General features: G+C 39.9%; 1 protein-coding gene across 8 annotated transcripts in view; it reads left to right on the top strand.

Moving 5' to 3' along the window:
• The first annotated feature begins 2,436 nt into the window (after positions 1 to 2,436).
• The window catches only part of SUN1 (Sad1 and UNC84 domain containing 1), a 43,877-nt gene continuing 22,059 nt past the window's right edge, over positions 2,437 to 24,254 (top strand). For 3 of the 8 annotated variants that reach the window (XM_019542087.1, XM_019542085.1, XM_019542084.1), the window contains exons 1-5: positions 2,786 to 3,034; positions 16,389 to 16,583; positions 17,600 to 17,787; positions 20,346 to 20,372; positions 20,481 to 20,675. In XM_019542087.1, the coding sequence (XP_019397632.1) occupies positions 2,940 to 3,034; positions 16,389 to 16,583; positions 17,600 to 17,787; positions 20,346 to 20,372; positions 20,481 to 20,675 (700 nt within the window). In that variant the 5' untranslated portion in view covers positions 2,786 to 2,939. Of the gene's footprint in view, positions 2,456 to 2,785; positions 3,035 to 9,528; positions 9,626 to 16,388; positions 16,584 to 17,599; positions 17,788 to 20,345; positions 20,373 to 20,480; positions 20,676 to 23,579; positions 23,703 to 24,254 lie in introns of those variants that run through there. The other 5 variants (XM_019542088.1, XM_019542080.1, XM_019542082.1 and 2 more) reach the window with 4 other exon arrangements.

The following is a 24,254-nucleotide window of genomic DNA, read 5'->3' as shown; positions in this document are numbered from 1 at the left end:
ACCGCGAGCAGCCCGGCCCAGCAGGCAGTGAAAGGGGGGTGCTGGGCTCCATGCGCACAAGCTAAGGGCTGCCTCCAGCCTGGTGAGGCCAGAAAGGTCGAGGACCATTACATTAATCTGCTGCTCCTTGTGCTGTGTTGGGGGCTGGTAGGTGGAAACCTGCATCACGCTCTTTTTCAGTGGTGGCCTTGTGCTGGTCGACCTGAGAGAGGGTGCTGAGCGGGGGTGTACAACACTAGACAGAGAAACTGGAAAGTGCACCCTGCGGCCTCATCCAAGGGAGTGGGGGGGATGTGCGGTGTGTGAACATGAAAACGTGCGCCATGCTGCAAGTTGGCAGTGCAGCAGGATTTGGTACCAGGATTTCTGCAGCACAGCATACACACAACAAGCCTGTGCCAGAGGCCGGGCCATCTGGAGCAATGCTCTGGCTGCCCCGGCTGCCTGGTACAGGTGCTGGCCGCGGCCTCCAGCGCTCGGGCCGAGCCAGGCACAGGCGGTTTGCCCATTCTGGGACAATTTGACCTGCAACAAGCTGCACAAGCAAGGGTGTGCGCTGAGGCACTTTGTGCTACTGCCAGTGCATGCCCCTGCCCCTCCAGACACAGCCTGTGAGGTCAAATTTAATTTTTTTAGGTCCGGAAAGGAACCTATGCCACTAAGTGAATGTATGTGGTCAGCATCTGATGAATTGTTCCAGGACCAGGACAGACCTCCTATCTGCTCCATTAGTTTCAATGCAAAGTTCAACCAAAATGTAACCATTTTTCATCAGGTGATTTCCCAAGAATAGCAGTAGTGTAAAAGGAAAAAGTAACCAGGACCTGGCCTAATAAAAGGGATGTTTTTGTTTGTCCCTGGGTAGCTGACTAATGTTAATTATCCCAAGCCAAGAACATTGTGAAGACAAAATCCAGTGTCTTCCATGTGTTGGGGGTGTTGGTCTAAGCACGCAGGCAGACATGGTTCTTTGGGTAAATCCAATGTCTTTTATTAGACCAACTCGATAGTTGGAAAAAATTCTTCTTTGCAAGCTTTTGGGCACAAACACCCTTTGTCAGGCTGAGGAAGCGTATTGTCTTAACTGTGTTTTATCTACAAATAGCTTGAGTTCATTTTAGGATTTAAAAAAAAAAATACAAAAAACCTTTCTCTTGTTCTTAAGCCATAGCTGGTAACCCCTGTGTCCTAGTCAAGCCCCAATGCAGGTAACTACATCCTGCTTATGTAAACCATTCCTTAAAGCCTTGGTTGGATGCAGTACATGTTCACTACAAAGACTCCACAGTTTCATCAAAATAAATTATCAATACCCTGTATGCAAGTTCTGCTTCATGTCTCTATCTTTCTCTCTTTAAGGAGGAGAAGGAGCATGCTTTTTACTTTGCAATACACTGAAAAGGTGCAAAGTGCTGATGCTTCTTCAGCGTCAGAGGTCAAACCTTTTTTTTCAAACTAACTTTTCAGGAACAGGAAGCGCAATCTTTCCAAGACTTTTTGTTGTTTCACTTCTGCAGTCAGCTACAGAAGGTGAAAGTTAAAATAGTTGGGCTTCAAGCATGTTTCATACTTTGAGACATACTGCCAAAATAAAGGTCTGGCAATGCCCCGATGGGGGATGGACTCTTGTGCAAGGCCCCATTGATGTCAGCAGAGTCCTGTGTACCTGTCTGTGGGGACTTGCACATTTTAGGATCTAAGGGAGTAACCTAAGGCTTTGGCTGTGACTTGGATCAGTTTTCAGAAGTTAGCCTCTCCTCCCCAGGACTGGTGGAGCAGGGAGGGGGAGGTGGCATGTCTTCTATCCCAGTTTTTAAGTCAATAACAAGCAGTGTCCCGGGTGCTTTAGGACAGCTTGAGCACAGCTCTTGTTAGGAATGCGTACTGCCTAGCTTGATTTCTGTTTTGTTTTGTTTTAACTTTTCTGCAAATGAAGCTGGCAAAAGTGAGGGAAGGGCTGGTTTATAAAGAACAGCCATCATGCAAATCAAATTGAAGTATATCATTCAATAAATACACAAATCCATTGTACTGTTGTGGTTTAGAGGTATTTAATATTTCTGTTGGGCAGAAATTAATAAGGCACCTTTTAATTTCCAGTGTATTCCCTAATCTCTGGGAGCAATATTATTCTCATCAAAATAAACTTTGCTGGTTTTTATTTTAGAAAACAAGGGCTGTGAAGGAACCACCTTTGCAATGACCTGTTTAAGAAGAGCTTTGTTTGTTAAACCGGCAAACATTGCATTTTTCCTTCTACTTGCATCTGTACAGGAACAAATCATGAACTGACCTGCCATACTCTAATTAACACTGCTTCACTGACCTGCGATTAGGAGCTATTTTAAATTAGGCTACAACCCCAATGTCTGTGGGTGGGAGGTTAGCTCTGTTAGCAAAAGCAGAAAATTGGATCAGGCTTGTAGAGCTTATCTCTTCATTTCACTAAATCAAGGTAGGTTCTTAGGATTAGACTTGCAGAGTTTGCTAAGCAGTGGTTGCATGCATATGAGAAAACACCTTTTTATAATTCATTCTTTTATTTTATATAAAGCTCACTGACATGCGATACTTAAAATGCGCACAATGGTGGCATGTAACTATAAATAAATTGCTGGACCAGCTCTTTAATTGTGGGCCGGCTTTTCTAGCGTTAAGGAAACTAATGAGTTAAACGGCGTGGGCTGGCCAAATTGGCAGTGTCCAATAAATTTAAACTATGGCTCTGACTGACAACAGGAGCTTTACTTGGTTGGATCAGATTAGGCTGATCCTTCAGGCTTTGTTGAAGCTAGGAAGCCATTTTGGGATTCTGCAGTGTGGAATAGAAAATAACATACTGTCAACTTGCAAACTTGCCTTGAACGATTTTTGGCTGGGATTGCCAGGCTTTGGAACAGGAGGCTGAAACATTTAATCATGCTAAACATGTGAAACGGATGACACTGGATTTGGGATATCTAGGTTTGCCACACGTTTACTGCTGTCTTCTGTTCATCTGCAATAAAGTGATAGATCTTGGAGCTTTACCTAGGCAAGTTGCAACTAAGTGTTTTGAAATGATTTGCTTTTTTTTATGGACTAACTTGCGTAACTATCTAATTCTAGGGAGCCTTAAGTAGAGCACGGAGCCTCTTTAAATGGAGAGGCCTGTTTTGATTCACGTGCAGCAAGATGTTTGACTCTTACTGCTATCTAAATCTACAGATTCCTAGTCTGTAAAATGACTTGGTGCACTGTAACTATAGCATGTTCAAATGCTGTGTGCACAAGCACCGGGCAGATCTGTTTATTGGCTCACAGCTGGATTTGTAGCTATTTTCTGTTTGGCTCCTTTTTTCCATTTATAATAGTTAATCTGAATATATGGTATATTTGCTTATTTCAATAGTGTTTTTAGTAATTTTTGTAAGAGTTGAGCAGCATAACAGATTTTTACTTTTCTGTGATGTGATTAAGATATGAATTTTGTTTTTTTTTTTAAACGTTCTTCACATCCTTATGGGGGAAAAAAATGTATTTTAAGCCTGTGTCTGTTTGCTTAAAGCCATTGCTTTTCAGCCTGTTTTATACTGGTAGTTCTGGGAGTATGTGGAAGAGATCTTGGAAGTGTTCAAGGTACACTCCATAGAAGTAAATTCACATCTAATGTAATCTCTTATTTAAGGATTCCTATTCCCCATCCAGGAGAGTATTTGTGTTGAAATATAGTTATTTTGAACAGTAATATAATTTCACATTTGAAATCCAAAGTAGAAGCAGTATCTTGCCAGGAATTGTTGTTTGATATTTATAGTAATGAAACCAGAGCCTGTCACCTCCACTTGCACCCAGCTAAGGCTGCAGTTTGTAGTAGCAGCATGTTTTAGTAACTTAACCTAATTTTGAAAGCAGAAAAACTCTAAAATAAAATAGCAGATTTCTGTTGTTAAAATTTTACAAGGCTTAAAAGAATTGCTTTATTCTCTTCTTCCTAACCCCTTGTAATATCAAAAGTGAGATGTGTTTTGTTGCTGGTTTGGTTTTGTTTTGTTTTGTTTTGACCCAATCAGTTGTTCATTCTTTGCAGTTTATTCACGTTGGTTTGGCATGTGGCTGTGTTGCTTTTACTTTCCTGCTAAATGTTTATGTGCAAAATTGTTTTGCAATGAAGACTTGCTTTTCTCATTTTTGACTGGGTGGGGGTGGGGGAGGGAGCAGGGTCTACCAATTAGAGCAGTCGTCTGGGACTGTGGGGTTGTTTCCAGTGCAGATTTATTTTGTGACCTTGTCACTTTGCTTAATCCTCATGTGCATCAGTTTTCCATTTGTAAAGTTAGGATGAGAAATACTAACACACAAGGATGTTATTGAAGATAATACTACAGTACTTGAAACAGCTTGTGCGATGCTCTGATATAATGCTGATGTGGCTATATAAGTCCATAAAATAGAGTTAAGTTGGGGCTCATTATAGTCCTGTCTCTGCTATGGACACATGAATGCATGAGGTTGCATACCTTTAGGTTTGTGTTAAAAGGCTGCTATCAGTAGGTCTTGTCTCTTTGTATGAGTCTTCCATTGGCATCAGTTGGGCCAGGATTTCCTTTGCGTTATTTACTGTTCTAAAGCTATGGAAAATGAGTATTTATACAGTTGGGAAAGAAGCTTATGGTGGGGGCAGGAACATAGACTTGATCTTACTAATTTTTCTGACATCTTTGGATTTATTGCTGGAATATAGGGCATGCAGCAGGACCCCTTCACCTTCCTAATGCAGGGGCTACACTAGTACTCAGCACTACAACAGTAATTTGATTGGTTTCCTGGGATATGGTTGTTTTCTCCCCACCAGCAAACATCAGTTTACCTGCATGTCCAAGAGGAACAAGGATGTTGACTTGTAGGATTGTAAGGATAGTGACAGTGGGGAGGCATCCCATGTTTTCTCGCTTGCACTTTGTTTGGGTGAACTTACGCTTCTGTCTCCAGTTTCAGTGCTGTCAAGTTGCCTCACAAACACAATCTTCTTTCTTGTTCTTAGTAAATTACTCCAGCGTTCTTTAGCTGTATCCTCACAATACTATGCAAAAGTTGCATGAATGCTGCAAACAGAGTCTAAAGAGAAAGGAAAGGGTAAATCCAATCAGTTTTTCACCCCATCAACTTTTAGCTGCTTAAATCAATATTCAGCAAACATTGAAAAGCCTACATGTAGCCTGCCTTACCAGTGATCACCCTATGACACAATCAGTATGAAGTTTATTCAGGCAGAAAAAAAGTGCTATAAGTACTATATCAGCCCTTCATTTCTCTTGCCAATTTGTGTACTTGGCAACTGCATTATTTTGTTAAAATGCATTTCCTTCTGCTCCACACAGAGGATTGACTGAGCATACAGGAGAATGCTTTCAAGTCAACAGAGTGAGAAAGCAGAAAGATTTGTGCCACCCAGCTCTTGTTACCTATAGTAGTCATGTAACCATAATGGGTGTAAAATATTGAAACAGAAGGGGGGAGAGTCAAAGTTTTTTCAAAAGTATCTAAAGTTAGGCCTTTAAGCTAAGTACAGACCATCATAAAGCCCAAGGCTGAATCGATTCAGTCTTCACGGGTTAGAGCTGCTTAGATTGGTCTGATGAGTAAGTGAACAGACTTTCTACTTTTGATTCCAGAAATGTAGCCACATGCCTGCAGTAGCCCAAGCCAGAAGCTTGGGGGCTAGGTTGCACTTCCCTGCTCTGCTGGAGCAGGCAACTTGAATCTGGAGGGGATCTGGGTAGAAGTTCAATAAACTGATTTAACCCAAAGCAGTTAAGTCTGACACTGCATCCATCCAGGTTTATCTTAAACCAGTTTCTGCCATTTTGAAAGTTGTTTATGTGCACTGAACTTCTGTTATGTTATAGATTTGAACTGGTTTTCAATCACTTATACTGGTTTATTTGTAACTTCTGTCCCTAGCCTTAAGCTGGTGGCCTAGTTTTAATATAAAAGCACTTCTGGGAGCACTGACGTGGAGAACTGATTTATGTACTTTGTTGGGAGCCTAACTCTATCTTTAGGAACTCCTCTTTTCTTCAAGTTGTGGCTCTCATACTGATGATTTTTATTCAAAGGGACCTTATTGAGATCTGTTTTTAGTCATAGGAAAAATAACTTTATATCGACTGTTTTTGGAAATATTACCAATAATACAAGAATGCCCAATTCCTGAATTGTCCTATTGGATTTGTAATCTGAATTTAACTCGGAAATCAAGAAATGAAGCAAGGCCTTTATACGTTAGGGCAATTTTTCCGTTAAGATAGGACATTTTGGTGGCAAATCCCTTTGAGAGATCTTTGATAATGCAAAAAAACCCCAAAGATCCTTTGCATATGTGTAAATATATTCAGTGCAATTTAAGTAGCAAAAATGTAAATAAAATAATTGGTAATTTCTGAAATATTTTATTTGTGCGATCTTTATGTGCGATCAGAAATGATGCTACTTTAAAAAATAAGCTAACACCTAACTCTTATTATTTTACTGTTGCTTGGAATCCTTAAAGTTTCCCACAACACTTTTTTTTTCAAATAGACAGTTATTGTATGTTGAACACTTAGGTGTGGGAAGAAGCTTTTCCAAAGCAGGAGTTAGCTACTGGGGATTGGATGGCTATGAAAATGTCCTTCTTATAGTCTAATATTGCATGGTACAAGATCCCTGGGTATCAGAAAGTTGAGATCAGCCCTCCAGCAGCCAGGTCAAAATCTGATTGGTTGATGAAATGCTGTTTGCAAAGTGTTTGTGCAGCTGGATCCATGTTCAGTCTCACAAGGAAGAGTCTCTTATTCGTAGTTGTAAGGTGTCTGTGTCAGGGTGGATGACCTTGTTGAAAATGGCCATTTTAAGTCACTTATTTCAGTTTTGTGTTGCAGTTGTGTTTAACGATATTTTCTGTGAAGAAAGGATAATTCTCCTTAGCTAGCGGCTTTTCTTTTCTTTTTTTTATTTCAGTGCTTTGCTTTCTTTGAGCATCCCTGGCATGCACATTTGAGGAGAGAATAGCATCATATCTTTTATAGGTCACGAATAATCAGAAGAGACAAGCATGATTTAAACAGTATGTTATAGCAAATAGGGAACTCTGTGTTCAGAGTTGTTAATTGCAAAGGCTAGTGGGGGAGCTGAAAAATATTAACACTTCAGTCCCCATCTACTTGGCCAAAAACCTGGGTGTAGGTGTTGCACTTAGAAACAGGGATGTATTTGGTAGCTGTGGTGGTCTGAGACGAAAATAAACTCTTGGTTCAGAGATGATACCTTGTATTAGACCAACTAAGAAATCACAAACAAAATATCTTTTTCTGCAAGCTTTCAGGAACATGAGCCCATCCTCAGGCTCAGGGAAAATGAAAGGTGGTATAAAGTCCCCATAGGTAGAAAATAAACTTCATTTTTGCATAAAGGAAGCTGAAGGTGGAAGTCCATTCCTCTGGGTCCATGGGAGTGTCTTTGTGAGTTGCTGTTTGATGCACTTAAAAACCAGTTTTTTAAATCTAGCGCTTTAAGAATTGGCATAACACTTGGTTGATTAAAGCAGAAAGGCTTGCTTTAATATCTACCAACAAGCTACAAAATTAAATGACAGAAAAAGACTCTCTTCCCAATATAAAATGAGCTATTACAGAAGTCCTAGTACACAGTTAGCTGTAGCAGTGTTTTCTTACTAATGCAGGCAGGGAAGTTGGTCCATTCTTGCTACCGTCACCGAGCAGGATCCTTTGCTGGTTAACCTGGGTGCAGGATGGTTTCTTGATCTTTCCTGGACTGCACAACTTGCTGGCAGTTCTGCCTTGCTTTATATTGTTTAATTGTATAACTTTTAAAGCATTTTTCCTTGATGAGTGGCTGATTTAAAGTCTGAACAAAACAGGGAGGAAAAGGGTAACTGTCACATTAAATTGCTTGGCTCCTGTTTTTTGGATTTGTTTAGGTGTGAAGACTTGTTGGGTTGGTTTGTTTTTGTAGCCCCTGACTAACTTGGGAATTAAATGTGATGGGCCTTGAGTGACAAAACAGGATGCTTAAAGGTATTAGTTGGGGGACTTGTCTTTGGGTCTTTGTTTATCAGTGGGGAAAACTTGCTATAGCTTGTACCTGTGGTGGTCTGTTTACAAAACATAGGTTGAATGATTGAAACATCTGGAACACCTTAGACACTGGATGCCTGTTTTGAGAAATGTACGGATCTGGTGCCTGCAAGCTCCTCAGTCTTGCACCTAATGGGTTGCAAACCATTAGCCAAGTTTAATATTTTTTGTGGCAGGCTTGTTACTTTAAAAAATGAGTAGTGCTCAGTCAAGTAGTGCAGGAAGGGTCAATTGAGTAAAAAGCCTAAAAAAACAGAAGAGACCTGGACCAGGAGAAGCAGCAATAGAGGATGACCCTCCTTTGGAAATGCTGTCTTTAGTCTCCAGAAGCACACGCAGACTATTCTGTCAGACACTTAAAAATACTATAATACAGATCTAATTAATTATAACTATAATACGTGTATGCAGTTAATATATCTGGTTGTGTTCTTATGAAACAGGATTGCATTCTACTCTTGATAGCTGCTCTACAGATCGCATTTATTACGATGTCAGGCCTTCCCAGGCACCTTATTGAAGAGGGTTGCTATTTTGGAAATAATACTTGAATTCACACGTACTCAGATTTCTGTACCCACTGAGCTATCATGCAGAACTATTTAATAGTCGCTTTTCTGCAGCCTACACTGAAAGGAGCTCAGGAAAATGCCTAATTAGTTGTGTGACTCATGTTCTCTGCTTGGGCGTGGTGGCTCCAAGTGTTTTCACACAGAGGCTTAGTTTAGCCAGTCCTGAAATACTGTATGACCTCTTAAAGTGAGTCCGAAACAACCTCCCTACTCTTTAGCAAAAGGTGTTCGAAAGACTTCAAAAGTAAGAGACTTACTTCAGTGCAAAATTTCTAGCTATAAATTGGATTAGACTTTTTAGCTGGGCGGAGGAGGCAATAACAAACTCTTATAGGAAGTGCTGTGTCATTTGAGGACTATTAATTGAGCTACTAAGAGTAATTTGAAAGTAGTGTTTTGGGTATTGTAAAATCGTGACAATGTTTAGTAAGAGTAGAAAAATATGTGTGGTTTTTTTATAGGAATGGCATAATTTAGTATTTCAGTTACTTGAAAAGTAGTGTGACGTATTGGTGATAGCAACTTGGGATTCCAAATAACCAAGTACCTAATGAAAATAGAAGATCTAGGACTAATCAGAATGAAAACAGTCTTCAAGCGGAAGCCATTTAGCTTCATGCAGCAGTGATAAGTGATATCTAGCAGCAACAGTAATGCTGTTGGTTGGAGTAATGTTAACTTTCTGTGTGGGAATCCGGTTCTTTGATACCAGTAAGGCTTGTTGCCCTGCCCCTGCAGTATTTTTGCAGTATTCAGTAACACAGGCTGAACAAAGCAAGGGCTCTTACCTTGTCTTTAAATGCTTGTCATTGCATCACTTTGTTTTCACCTCTTTGCAGTATGATTTGAAACAGTCAGCATGGACTTTTCACGTCTACACACGTATACCCCTCCCCAATGTGTGCCAGAGAACACTGGCTATACATACGCACTCAGGTGAGACTTTTCTTTACTTGTAATGAAACTATGTGCTCTCAGCAGCATTTTGTTAATTCTAGAGAGCTTGGCTTTTGCGGTAAGTATCTTCTAACTATGTTGTTTTTTTAAATAAAACTTATGGCTTGTGCTGTTGATCAAAAAGTTTACTCTTGTTTCTTATTCAGGACAAACGCAGTCATTAATTTTGAAAACGGTACATTTTGAACCAACAGGATGATGACTAAGACAGTGACTTGGTATTTACTGGTTACTATGAAAAATTGGTGTAAGGCTCCACCTAGATACCATTGTTGTCTTACTTTTTTATAGCTGGTATAAGTAATCTGTCCAAATTTTTACACAAGATGCAAAGTTTATTTGAAATGTATCTGAATAAATATTTGCACGCTTAAAATGAACATGGGGCTGAAATTCTGCAGTTAGTTATAATTCACAATGGTTGCTGATTTTTAGTGCATGACTTAATGTGGAATTTGACTTAGAATTAACTGCCCATAGATCTGTGTGAGTTTTACACAGCTAGCAGTAGTAACCTGAATTTTGGTGAACTGGAAATTGTTACGGATATTAAACTAACTGCTGTACGCATGTTATTAACTGTGCCAGCCTACTTTTTATTTGTTACATCACTGAAAGTATCACAGTAAAAAGTGTGATGTAAAGCTAATGGTGCCTGGCTAAATCAGCTATCTGATTTCTGCACTGGCAGAGAAATAAGGAAAAACTAAAGAATTAAAAATGGTTCAACTAAGTAGATACAGTATGCTAGTTAGGTTTGGGCTTCTGGCTGCAAGAATGTTGCTCAGGTGAACTTAAGCAGCTTCTTTTCACCTATTAAAAGGAGCGCTTCTAATACAGAACCTGAGAAAATCATGATTTGTTTTTTAATGCAGAGGCATTGTGGTAATTCATGGAATTCTAGCACAAATTTGAGAATCTATAAAGATAGCCCAATTTTAAAATTCCTCAAGAGCCCAGGCTTGCACAAACTACTTCAGTGTATAGCTTATTACTCATTTTTGGGAGTCTGCCTTTTGGTAATAAGGGGTATGGAACACGATCTTAATATAGTGTATATGATACTAATAATAATAATAAAAAAAAAAAAGAGCAACTTAAATCTTCCTAACCATTCCTACATGTCTTAAACCAGGGCTTTCTAACTGGTGGCCCAGGAGCTGCATGCAGCCTGCAAGGGGTTGATTTGCAGGCCCCGGGCTTCCAGCCAACTGCCATTCCTCCTATTGCTCTGGCTTTAGCAGTAGCCAGGATCTCTGGGCTCCCCCTCACTCCATTGGCTTCTGCTTCCTACCCTCCACCCCAGGGAGTAGAGTGGTGTGGTGCATCACAGCACAGCCCACAGTGCCAAAAGCGCCCACAACCTCATGTACCCATGCAGCACAGGAACCTGTTACTGGGTAGTGAAGGTGGGGGTGGGTCTCGTAGGTCACATGCATGTGTGGTCCCCACCAGTGCAGCCTGCTGAGCATGTGGCCCTTCAGATTCTTCTGCATCTACAAAGTACTGTATATGCAAGTGATGGAAGGAGATGGATCTTTCTTTAAATTATTTACAGTTGTTTTTGACTGTAGGCAGCCAAGGAATATTTTCAGTTAGCAAGACCATATTTATAAAGGAAGTGTAAACAGTGGTATCATTTGGTGGGGCAGATTTTAAAACTTGTTACTTAATGTGAAAAAAGTGTTATTTGGGTGAATTCCTTCAACAACTACTTGTATGTTCTATAATTTGTGCAATTTTTTTTTTCTGATGATAGGAAAGTTGCATAAAATTTAGGCTCTTATCTGAATTCTTGTCCTTGCTTGGCTGATTACATGCATTCTCTTTTTAACTTTTTACTATCTTCTCCATAGCAACTTACTTCTATCACAAACAGAATTCTAATGGGAAGCATCTACATGAGACGCTTTTTTGTGCAGCAGACTAATTTGCTGTGCAGTAAAGAGTCATGGTCTACACATGCATGGCAATTAGGGTGCAGATCCAATATTTTTGACAGAGGCAGTACTTTTAAAATGTCTTTATAAAGAAACTTCACCCTGATACAGTGCACTGGATTTTAGATGGACCTTTTTTTTGACCCCTTCTGAAAAGTGTTTTGAATCTCTATTCTTGTTTCTTCTCATGGTATTTGCTGCTGTCAGAGGTGGCAATATTGCTTGAGTAAGAACTGCAAGACTGATCAAACTTGGATGAAAGGGGGGAATGCACTGTGATTGTTCTGAGAGCTGGAACAAAATTGGAGTGTTCCACCTCCTATACAAACATTTTAAACACTAAAATAATGGGAAGCTGACAAACTTTGGGTCCTCTCACCAGGTCTTCTGTGTGTTTTTTTTCATTGCATGCTGAATTCTTGTTACAGCGCACAGACCTGTCTGCCATTCTAACGTTAATCAATATTGGGGTAACCTTACAGAAGAAAAGTGGCACTAATCTGTTGCTTCAGGAGTATTTCTTTTTTGGATTTTTTTTTGTTTTTGGACCCGATGTTCATTTTGCTTCTACTTTTTATATAAAATCTTCTCTCCCCCTGCTCCCCAGAATAAAGGTTTGATTTCACTTTGATTGTGAGGTCCTCTACAAATGCTACCCTTTTCCAGGGTTCTAGCTTTTTATAGCACATGCCTTTTGCTCGTAGAAAATAACATAGCATCTGTATTTATTGTATCTTGTGCAGGACTGTAACAGTAATCTTCGGTAAAAATTATATGCTATAGAATTATTAGCCTCAGCTATTATTTGTTCATGAAAGTTATGTTAACTGACATTACTGAATGTTTATAGCAGTAATAAGTATTATACTTTGAGCCAAATTCAGAAAATCATGTAAAGTGACGACATTTAAACTTCCAGCCCCTTCAGCATGTAAATTTTAAATCTGAGATTGACAAAAGTTTGGTGACAATGTTCAATTTCTACCCCTTCCCCCCCCACCCCCCTTTTTAGACTAATGTCTGAATTTGGCTCCCCTTTTCCTCAAAGGTTTGTAGTGCCTGACCATTCATGCATATTTGAACCTTTATGTCTTATCTAGTTTTGTTTAAATACAAGTACTATTGAAAAGGTTTGGGTTTAAGGCAGACTAACTAGCAGTAAATCAAAATCTGAGTGTTTAATGGGCAGATGGGAGTCCTTCACTAATTGGCTTCACTGTCACTAAGTTTAATAACTGGGAATAATTGTGATTCCATTTAAATCAGTAACTTGAGAGTTAGCAAAATCAAACTTTAAAATATGCCTGTTTAAAGACTAGAATAAAGGATAGAAGTGAACACAATAGCTGGGAATTGGGAAACAGAAGTAAACCCGCATCTCAAATAGTGAAGAGATGTACCAGCAGCCCAAAGCGTTGTAGGGGCCATTGTGTGCGTGTTCCTATATGGTCAGGCTTGAGGTGGAAGGAATCATTATGCAGTTCCCCCTGTCTATGTCTGTTTGTGTCTAGTAGATGTACAGTGACATTTATCAAGCTATAATCTGCCTTATGTGGAAAAGAACCTGTATGGTATAAATTGTTCAGATGTAAGGAAAGCTTTTAGTAGCGTCTCCAACAAGGTGGGCGGGGGGGAGCCCTTACCAAAAGATGGAAATTGTTTCTGAGTCAGGGCTCTTTCAGATATTGTCCATTTTGTTGTCCTGTAGGCCAGGATACAACTTTATATACTTTAGAATTAATAAAACTGTTACACTGCACAAGGACATGGAAATGAGAACTTTTTTTTTTTAAATGAATCCCATGACACTTTACATTTATATATGTAGTTTGGATTCAAGCCTTAAAATCTGATTTGGTACAAAACAGTTCCATAATATTAGGATACTTAATAAGTCCAAAAGTTCACTGATGAAAACAAACTGAAGCTTGTTACAGCTGTCACATACTCTGTGTTCTTCATGTGAATTGGGTATCTGTAAGTATCTGGCTGAGGATGCGTAAAAGCAGATGGATAACAGCAAGTGTAAATAACAATCAAATCACGAAACATTTGTTTAGGGAAGTTCTCCAACTAATAAAACTGTTGAGATCTTTCATATCTTTCAAGGAGAAGGAAGGAGCAACAGAGAACAAAATAGACTTTATGTGCAATTGAAGAGAAGGAAAAAAAAAGGTCAGATATTAACTACAAAAACCTTACCAAATATTTTTGAAAGGTACTATAAATATCTCAATATTTTACCAACAACAAATGTAAATGGAATACTAGGGGCAAAGTTTCCCTCAAACAGCAGTGCCTCTGTAATTTAATTTGGGGGTGGGATTTGGCACACTAGGTGCTTGGGTCCTTTCATATAGACGTGCGCACAAGTTGTGCATTGCCTTCTCTTGAGATGGACTAAGACTTTGGACTTGTGCATGGATACAGATGTCCAAAGTAATACGGTTTCTGCAGTTGATTTGTCTGTACAGTAAGTGAGTGTCATTCATGTTGACCCTTCTTTAAAAAAGGCTTAAGTTACTGAAGTATTAGGGCTATAAGAGTAAATATTCTTTTATGCTTTAGTAGTGTCTTTAATTATTCTGTGGAATTTTTTTGATCATACAAAACATGGAGTATGCTAATCTGATGATTTTATTGGCGCAAATCAGTTGCTTGACAGATCAAGCTATACACAATGGGGAAGAGGGGTGGAGAAGAACTTTCATGGGAAGTGAACAAATAGCTTAGTGGAATTTCACCTTGGTTTTGGGTAGTGTTTTTGTGTGTTTGTAATCTGTGATGAATCACAGAAAGACAGTCTCCCATGAGAAGTTACTGTTGTAACAGTTTGATTTTAAAGCAAGCAGCTATCCGGAAAAATTTAATAGTAGAACACATGTCGTGTACATGGAGACCATTCATCCATTATTTCTTCAATATTTAGTGGTATTAGATCGTAATCAAAGGTGTTGTGTGCATGTGTCTATAATATAATCCTGTTTGACAGTACCGAGAATGAATGCCCCTTCTTGTTTTGGACTAAGCGTGCTTTACTCTGCTTTCTCTTATCCTGTTAATTTCACAACTGCCCTAGTATATGCTCCTTATAGTTGTAATTTTTGTAGGATTTTGAGGGTCTTAAAATATAAAATTCTTGTGCAAGACCCCTCAGTCTGCTTCAGCGCTCAAAGGGTAGAGCTTCTGTGGGGAAAGAACTTGGCCCCGACTGCGGTCAGACCTGTACCAGTTGAATTAAGTAGATTCATTTACACAGGCACAAAAGGCTGTAGATGCTCTTATTGTGGTTTGGGCTAAGCCTGTTTCTAAGGATGTACAATAAATCAAAATAACAACATCTACAGCCTTTTGCACCCTTTAACCTAAAGTGTTTTAAATTAAAACATGTTTGGTTAAACTGGTAGGGCTGTAAGTAAACAAAGTCTTACAGGTATTTGACCAAAATGGGGAAGGACCATTTCATATAATGAAAATTAAAACTTGTCTGGCATATGAATCTTTAGTTCCATGCAGTCTTTGAGTTGGGTCAAAACATATTTTACTATATGGCTTAAAATTTGAACAGTTAATTGCTTTATTCCTCTCCCCCCACCCCTCTCTCTCTTGTAAAAAATGCCATGATGAATTTTAATACTGCAAAGGGAAGAAGAACCACCTTTTGGGTTGAAACCAAGCTCGACACAATTTGGGCTGGGGCTGTGGATGTCTAAGACTGAGAAGGTGATGGAACAGAATTCCTGCTCTGGCTTTAATGCGATGGCTATTTTCTAAATCATTGTGTCTCTTTAGTTTTTATACTTGCTTACAGTGAACTTGATTATCTTGTTAAAAGGATACTTTCTGTGTAAATGATGACAAATTATTTTTTTGGAGCCATACTTCCTGAAGCAACATCATAAAGCTTGGAAATACTGGTCTTAATTACTTGTATGGTGTCAGAAAAGTTTTCAGAGATGTTTCCTCTTTCTTGTGGGTATATACCAATCTTTATCTATATCCTCTCTACAGAAGTATGTCCTTCTGTTTCTATATCCTCTCTACAGAAGTATGTCCTTCTGTTTTGTCTTTGTAACTAATTAGAACCTCCATCCTGCAGTAGGAACTATATGGACTAGTGGTTCTCATTTGGGTAAAACAGCACCCTGAGGTGCTACAGGACTCTGTGAGTACAGCAATTCAGATGCTGCTGCAGTGGCAGTCACCAGGTAAAACTGCACTGCCTGCAGGGCTGTGGCACATGCACACTTCTGCTAGGTGAGGGGTCTCGGATAACCCTAAAGCAGACAGAGGCAGTGGGACAGTTCCACCCTCCTGTCTCTTTCCTGGAGGAATGGTTGGGGTGAGGCAGGGGAAGCAGACTGGGAAGGGCTACAGCCTAGGCCAGCTGCCTTAGGGTTATCAGAAGCCCCAGTGCAAAATGAGAGAGTCCACATGCCACAGCCTTTCCCAGGTTGGCTATGCAGCAGGCATGCGGGAAAGTTTGACCTTCTGGCACTAACAAGCACTTCATATGTACACTACTGAGGTAAACTGGGGCAGTAGCAACAATGGTTCTCAGCCAGGGAAGCTGCCACATTCAAAAAACTGGTAGAGGGGTGCCCTGACTCTGAAAAGGTTGAGCACCATTGGAACTACTGAAATATTTCTTGAAGTGAGCAGAGGGCTTGTGGAGTCCTCCAAATGGAATCGGAGCCATTATAAAAAATAAGTGATATCTGTTAAAATCTGATTTGTGGGGGGTTTTTGTAACCCTTCTTGAGCCTTTAATCTGCTAGTTTACAGTTTAACTCTTATTGTAGTTCAAGTTACTCTTCAACTGCTTTGGATTTTGAGACCGAACATAAATTGGATCCAGTATTTGATTCTCCAAGAATGTCACGGCGCAGTTTACGTTTGATCACTGCAGGATATAGTAAAGCAGATGATGTTCGAACTGATGGCATCTACAACAACTCCTATTCTGGAAACATGTCTTTTACAGAACAATCATCTAAGTAAGCATTCTTTTTAGTTTATTTGCTGGTCAGGTTCTAGGTTTGCCCATTTAATCTTTTTCCAATACCTGCAGCTATTTTTAAGAACTTCCCTTTTTTACAATGAGAGACTTCAAATATGACTGCTTGATGTCTACTGTAGTAAAAAAACTGAAATAAAGAACCCAGATTACACAAGGCTGAGAAACATACAAAGATAATTTCTTTCCTGAATTTTGGACAAAAAGAAATAAATGAAAGAGAAGATTGTTTTCATTTTCTTTTTGGTATTTAGTGTCATTTTCAACAAAAGAGAACTAAATATCGTTTACCACTTTGAGACTAAGGCTGAACATTGCCAAGTGTGCTCTTCATCCACTCAGTTGCATCAGTGAGGCTAATACATTTTAGAAATACTTGCCGTTAACTTTTTTTCCAGTGAGACAACTGGCTGTATTTTGAACACAGCTTATGAAAGCAGATTGAATTTCACATTGCTATAGTAAACTTTACCCTGAGCTAGGAAATGTTTACCTGTTTATCTGTAGGCACTGTGGGTAGCCCCCGTAACTTGTTACTGGGATTGCTTTTTGATTTGCTTGGTGGTTTTTGTTATAATGCATGAAATGTAGCAAGTGATTTAAGTCTTTCTCAGGTAAGATCCAAATTATGAAACTTAAGGTATCAAAGCATACAGATCTGGTTGCAATTTGCAGCATGTCACAAGATAAAATAAAGCTCTCTTTTAGAATTGCCCATCTGATAGTGACATGTCACTTTGGGGTATATGAAGAAATGCCTGATTATACAATGTTTTATTAAGTAATTCAGAGTAAAATGTCTGTGTATGTACTTGTGTACATGCTGAAGAGTTAAGTTGGGAATGACAGACAAAACTTTCAGCTTGTGTTAACAATTTAAGTGTAAAAAATCTCATGAATGTGAAGCACATCTTTTTAAAATAATGCAAATATTAGAAACAGCACTCTACACATCTTGATGTTATAACTTCTTCATGGTTTGCCTTTCTTCTTTAGAACAGTAAAGCAGTGCAAAAGTATGAGCAAACAGTTGGGCAGTGTAAAACATACTCCAAGAAAAAATCTATCCAGCTCTGCTTTTAGCCAAAGTAGCTTCAACAGCCATGTCAGTGATACATCTACACTGTCCACTGTATTAGATGAATCTCTGATCCGGGAGCAGACAGAGCTTGACCATTTTTGGGGTGAGTAGTGAATGCTACTGTACTTGAGTCAAACTGGTGTGAAAAACTACCATATTTTCTCATGTACAACATGTACCTCGCCCCTCCCCCCAGAAAATAAAAATTGGTGCAAATGTATTAAGTAGGAAAGTTGATTTTTCTGCATGGGATAGAAGCTTTGATTTCTGCTACACAGTGCAGCTGTAACATTAAGGCAAGTAATGGAGTCAGTTGACTTAGAGGTTCATTGTTAATATTTGTGGAGTAAAGAATAATCATTTCTCCTTTATAATGGTCTTAATTTTCCAGTAATCAAGCCATCCTTAAACTAGTTTTGCTGTCTTCTGGTTGCTGTTGGTCTTTCCTTTCACATCCCTAGGGACTCTTTAGCTCTTTTTTTAATCATAGATTACCCCCATGAAGATCGGTCCTCAGCAGCAGGTAGGGTTTCAGCTTTAGTTAATCAGGAAAGGGAGGGCAAGTCAGCTGAAAACTTGTCCCTGTTTTTGCTCTATGCAGCCATAACTCTGGATGCATCTTTGTTTTTATGTATTTCACCTTTCAAAAGCAAGGTACAGTCTGAGGTCAGTTGTATATGAGAAAATATGGTACCTTTTAAGGGTATAAAGAGCTTGGGGAGGTATGTGCATCTGTCTTTCCTTTAACACTTTTTTTTTTGTTAGATGCTTTCTTTGCTAACAAGGCACAACCTTTTGATAGACATCACCACCACTTAGTACTTAATTGTAAAGTCCAATTTTTGCCAGTGACATGTAACCTAGGAGTAAAATATTTTGACATCAAGACATGTTTGTCAATGCAGCAGTGTGCCAAGCAAGAATGTGTTTTATTATGTACTGCACCATATCTTTTGTGTGCTTATTTCATTTTCTGCTGCTACTGAATGCAGTTCTTGTGAACTTGAAATAGTGAAGTACCGTAAAAGAACAGCCTTCCTAATTTTGGTGCTTTATGTTCTATAAGTGTACTTCTTTATAAAATCAAAGTACAAAATACTATTTTTAGGTATGAACCACTAAGCACATACGAAATGTGTCCAACTACAAACAAAACCATTATGGCATGCATGTTCACGTTAGTGAAATAACAGGATGTAATAGTTTGCAGAAGATATGATTATTTAAGACTGACCATGTGAACAATTACAGTAAAATCTCTTATCCAGCATGAGGGAGGAATGGGTGCCGGTAATCTAAAAACGCCGGTTACCTGGGGCAGGGGTTTTCAGCCAGATGCGGTTAACACAGCTTTTTATTGTAGTTCAATAGTTATACTATGTAAGATCTGACTGTTGTAATAGATAATAATGTGTGTGTGCGTGTCTAATACTAACCTCTGAGAACAAGGGTTTTTGTTCCAAGCCTAGATATGTTGGGGGAGAGAAGATGGTGAAAGCTTTGTTCCATTTAAAACAGTAAGCTGTGGTCAAGAATTTGGCTGAATTTTACTATTGCAGGGATGTGGCTGTCCGAGCAATACTTGACACTTCTTAGGGACCCAGGTTAGATTCCTGGGCCTTTGGTTTTGTTAAATGGACAGGCAGCCTGCAGTAGCAACTGAGAGGGTAAGAGAAAAAGATCCTATAATGATCTAGGAGTGGAGGGGGTGGTTTGTTGGGGTTTTTTTGGGTGCCTCACGGGAAGAAGTAAAGAGGTTTTTTTCCGTCAAAAAAAGGCTCCTCGTTACTAAATATAGATGGTATCAGATTGTGGAATTGATAATAAGGTTTTGTTTTGTTTTCTTTAACGTTGTTACCCAATGAATAATTAGTGTAACTTCCCAGATAAGAATGAAATATATAAGGTTCAAAATGTTGATTGATGTATAAATATCACGTTGGATATTTTGGTTACTCTAAAGGTTTCAGGTTAGTGGCATTTTAAATTCCCTCAGAAGAAGAAATGGGAACATGTACGTTTTTGCAGTGTTTTTTACTTCTTTTCATACTTAATTGGATGATTCCCCCCCCCCCCTTAAACCTAAAGCTCCCTAAAGCAAAGCACTGCCTAGATAAAGCAGTTAAAGAGAAAGCCATGTGACACTTGTCATGCTTTCCAGTTCCATCCAGCTTGTTTCTAATTGGTATATCTGTGACTTGCCCATAGTTCTTTAATTTGAAGAAATGTAGTCTAATTTTTAGCAGAGTATTATGTGCTAAATTTGACGATACCTGTTAACTGGTTCTTACTGTTATAGTCTGACTTACAGTAGTAGCAAAAAGTGGTTACTAAGCAACAGAAACAGCATCACTTACCAATTATCTGGCTGCCTTAGTGGTCACATGGGAGCTGAGAGATGGTGTTATGTAGCTTATTTGTAGGAGGAAAAAATAATGGAATGAGGTGGTCAGCAGTGTATATATAAAAGATCTGAATATACTGAAATCCACCTCAACAGGCAATAGATATAGTATTGTGGTCCCAATAAAGCTGCCTTTTGTGGTTCTAGGAATAACAGAAAAAATTGTTTAACTACACTTCAACTCGAATAGTAGCTGATTTACCTTGCAAGAGTCTGTACGCAGGAGCAAATATATTTATTTTATTTTTTTTATTTAGGTCTTGATGATGATGGTGATCCTAAAGGTAACTGCACAGCCCTTGCACTTCTTTCACCCCCTCTATTAATGGCTACAATATGAAAAGTAAATTGCAAAGAATAGATTGACTATTATCCCTTTTTTGATGCATCAGGTGGGGACGCAACAGTGATTCAGGGAAATGGTGATCTAGCAACAGTAGAAACGCAGACTACCGTAATCAATGGCTACACCTGCAATGATTGCAGTATGCTTTCTGAACGGAAAGAGGTCCTCACGGCATACTCTACTTCTCACATGCCTTCTTCAAGAATTTACTCCAGGGATAGGAGCCAAAAACACAAGTCTGGTAAGTAATCTTCCTTTCTGTTCATTGTGGTGTGTGTATATATATATTTTTTAACCCCAGTAAATCCTTAAATGCCAGTTGGCATTTTATCCTATGATGGTTTGTTCAGAGTGAGACTAAACTTTTATAAGAGTTGACCTCTGATTGCACAACAAATTGACAGTATGAATTTTTCCATACAGTTACAGGAAGTTTAAATGTGTCACATCAAAATTTAGTTCACATTCTCAGATAGAAAACTGTTTTGTGCTGGTGTGGCTAATGCTGGTTTTAGTAGTAAATTAGCACTTCATTAGAATAGTGAGTGTTGGTCTCTCGTATTAAAATTCCTCTCTAGTGTACAATGTAATCAACCCACGGCTTTTTTCTCTACATTTTTTTTGGCAGAGATTGTGTGGCACTTGCAGTACAAAAAACTTTGAATGTTCCCTTCCCATTGTTTATTGTCAAGACAGGATGACCATTTGGGGGTTCTGCTTTTCCACCCCTCTTGCTTTTGTTTCCTTTTCAGTGTTTTGAGCCCTCTTCTTTCTTTACCTTCCTTGTGTCTTGCTTTTTGGGGGGTTTGGGGTTGGGTTTGTTTTTTTGTTTGTTTGTTTGTTTTTGTTTTTTTGTTAGTAGCAGTCTCATTAAGTATTCCCTGGAACTCTTGTTCTCCTCTGGCCTCAATTTTACATACTAGTGATTGCAGGCAGTTAATCCAGTTGCTTCTCTTTCTGGACCAAAGTATGCCTCTAGTTGGAGTAAATCTTGATTAGTAAATTGATTTCTGAGAATCTTGGGGAAGATCATGGTAAGATGAGACTATTGAGACTAAGTTCTTAGATGCAAGGAGTGTCTGTTCCCATATGTGGGGGCAGATAAGGGTTCTGTCAAATATTTTAATTTGGTATTGCAATATAGAAATACCAGTTTCTAATATCTCTCACATATTCGCACAGGAGACTTTTATGATAATCCCTCCTAGTACACACATCTAGTACTTCCTTAGAAGTCTCTAAAGTTAAAACGTCACAATGCTACTCTGTTATACTGGTGATTCTACTGTGCATGTTCTGACATGGAGGGAAGGATGCAGGGGAGAATTTTATAATAGCGAGTGGCGATGCATAGGGGTGCATGTGCATCTGAGCATGGTGCTGCACCCCTTACAAAAAGGCACTGTTGACACCACTAAGTCAGCCTGCTGGCAGTCGCTGTTCGCTGCTGTGCCGCCCCCCAACACCACCGGCAATGTCTGTGGAAGCTCGCTGGTGCGCTCATGCTGCCACCAGCACTGCCATGCCCCCCCAGCAGCTGCCAGGGGCACACCTCGTTCATGATAACAGCTGTCTTTGCTAGAGAAACTTTTATATTTGATTTCTTCCACTCACAATTCAGTGAGTGGAGAGCAGCGAAACTTTCTTCCCCATCCCTGAGCAAGAATTCATCTTAAGCCAGGGGTGGGTTGGAGGGCCACTTAAGGAGTTTTGGTGAGCTGTTGAGGCCTGGGGGTGGGTCAGGAAGATGCTAATTGAGCCTATTGGGCCTGCCAGCCACCTCCAGGAGCCTGAAAGAGGAGGGCTCTGCCCCATGCCCCCTGAGGGGGGAGGGCTGTGCCCCCTTCCACTCTGCTCAGCTGCAGCCAGGGCCAAGCTGGCCAGGCCATGCAGCACATGGACTCCTGTGCCTCATCACAGCCATTTCCTCCCCCCGCCTGCCCAGCTTCCTGTTAGCGCTGTGTAGTCCTGACACCGTGGCTGCCAGCAACTGGGCCCACACAGGATGGGCATGACGCAGCACATGGAGTAGTTGTCCTATCCTCCCACTGCCATGAGCCACTGCCTCTGTGCTACACGAGGAAAGTCAGGGGTGACTGCCCAAAGCTGAACCCCCTCTGCACCTGGCACAGACTCGCCTCTGGCACCTCGTGGTGCTGTGGCGGCAGCAGCTCATCACAGCAGGCAGGATGGCTACTTGGCGTGCTTCATTACACCCTGTCCCATGTGGGACCGGCAGCTGTGGTGCCAGGACTGTACAGCTGCAGCACCAACAGGAAGCTGGGAGGGGCAGGGGAGAGTGGCTGGAGCAGAGTGGAATGGGGCACTGCCTGCCCTCCTCAGGCATCCAGCATAGAATCATAGAAAATTAGGGTTGGAAGGGACTTCAGGAGGTCATCTGCTCAAAGCAGGACCATCCCCAACTAGATCATCCCAGCCAAGGTTTTGTCTAGCTGGGTCTTAAAAAACCTCTGAGGATGGTGATTCCACCACCTCTCTGGGTAACCTGTTTCAGTGTCTTACTACCCTTGTAGTGAGAGAACTCTTCCTAATATCAGACCTAAACTTCCCTTGCTGCAAATTTGAAACCATTGCTCCTTGTTCCGTCATCTGCCACCACTGAGAACCGGTTTAGCTCCAGTCTGGCTGGCAGTGGCCAGCAATATTGTGCCTGCCCCTGCCTTAAGCCCTTTCTTACTTGAGCTGGGATCCATGGTTTCACAGTACTAAGAATTGCTGAATTTTGGAAAAGTTGCACTGTAAACAGTGGCAAAAAGCTAGTTTTTCTTCAAATTATTAATGGTATTTCTCAGATAAACAGACTTTATGGTTTGAGCTATTCTTCTGCCCTCTAAAATTGGTCTCCTAGTTGCAGCTTAGATTTGCTGGCATTGTTGAAGTGTCCTTCTTGTTTCCCTAGCCAAGGCTAACCATAGATAAATGAAATAGGATTAGCAATGCTGCTAACAGTTGTTTCACTTACCATTCGTATTCCTGGTTAAGTAACTAAACTTTTTATCCACCTCTTCCTTCTGCTTCCACTACTCTGTTGGTATTGCATTTGTCATTATCATGCATATGTAGGGAAATAACTTTGTATTACTTTTTAATACAACTTATTTTTTAATCCACACTTTTTTAATAGGAGGCACCTTTTTCTACATGAATAAGATTCTACAATTGGTCAAATACGCTGCAACCTCTTTTGCATCACTGTTAGTGCAACTATTTCAAATGGTTCTGTTGAAGCTGGGTTATGAATTTAAAGGTACCTTTTCAGTTGTTTTTCTGTCTCCACAAAAAGCACTACCACCTTGAGGAAAAGCTCAGTACTCACTGTTCTTTTCTGGCTTTTCACTATTCCTCTGTGGCACGGTGTCTTTAGTAAAATGGTTGGTTTCTTTTCTCTTTTTTTTTCTTATTTTTATTTGTTGTCTTTGCATTTTGTCTTTTGGAGGTATCAATATCCAGGTTAGTGGTGATAATGGTGTGGTCATTCTGTGTCCCCCTGCCTTCCCTTCCCCCTTCTTCCCTCCCCCCAGGAAACATCATGCAGGAATGTTTAAATGGAGAAGGTATTGTATACAAAATGGCGCACGTTAAATTTTATAATTCTGTAAGTCGGTATTCTCACGCTTACACGTTTTAGCTACCTATAGTCTTGCTTTTCAGGGTTCTAAAGCTTTGCTTGTTCTCTCTACAACCCATAGGTTAACGCTTTGTGTAGGCCATTCTGGTGTTTGGTCTTGTGGTGAATATTGCTTATCTTATAACCAAAATGTTAACTATAACCTGCCAAGAGAGAAAGTAACAGTAATGT

Source organism: Crocodylus porosus, unplaced genomic scaffold, assembly GCF_001723895.1.
Source record: "Crocodylus porosus isolate Cpor-Errol unplaced genomic scaffold, CroPor_comp1, whole genome shotgun sequence".
In the NCBI taxonomy this organism is placed as follows: domain Eukaryota; kingdom Metazoa; phylum Chordata; order Crocodylia; family Crocodylidae; genus Crocodylus; species Crocodylus porosus.
This window is presented reverse-complemented; position numbering and strand designations above follow the sequence as displayed.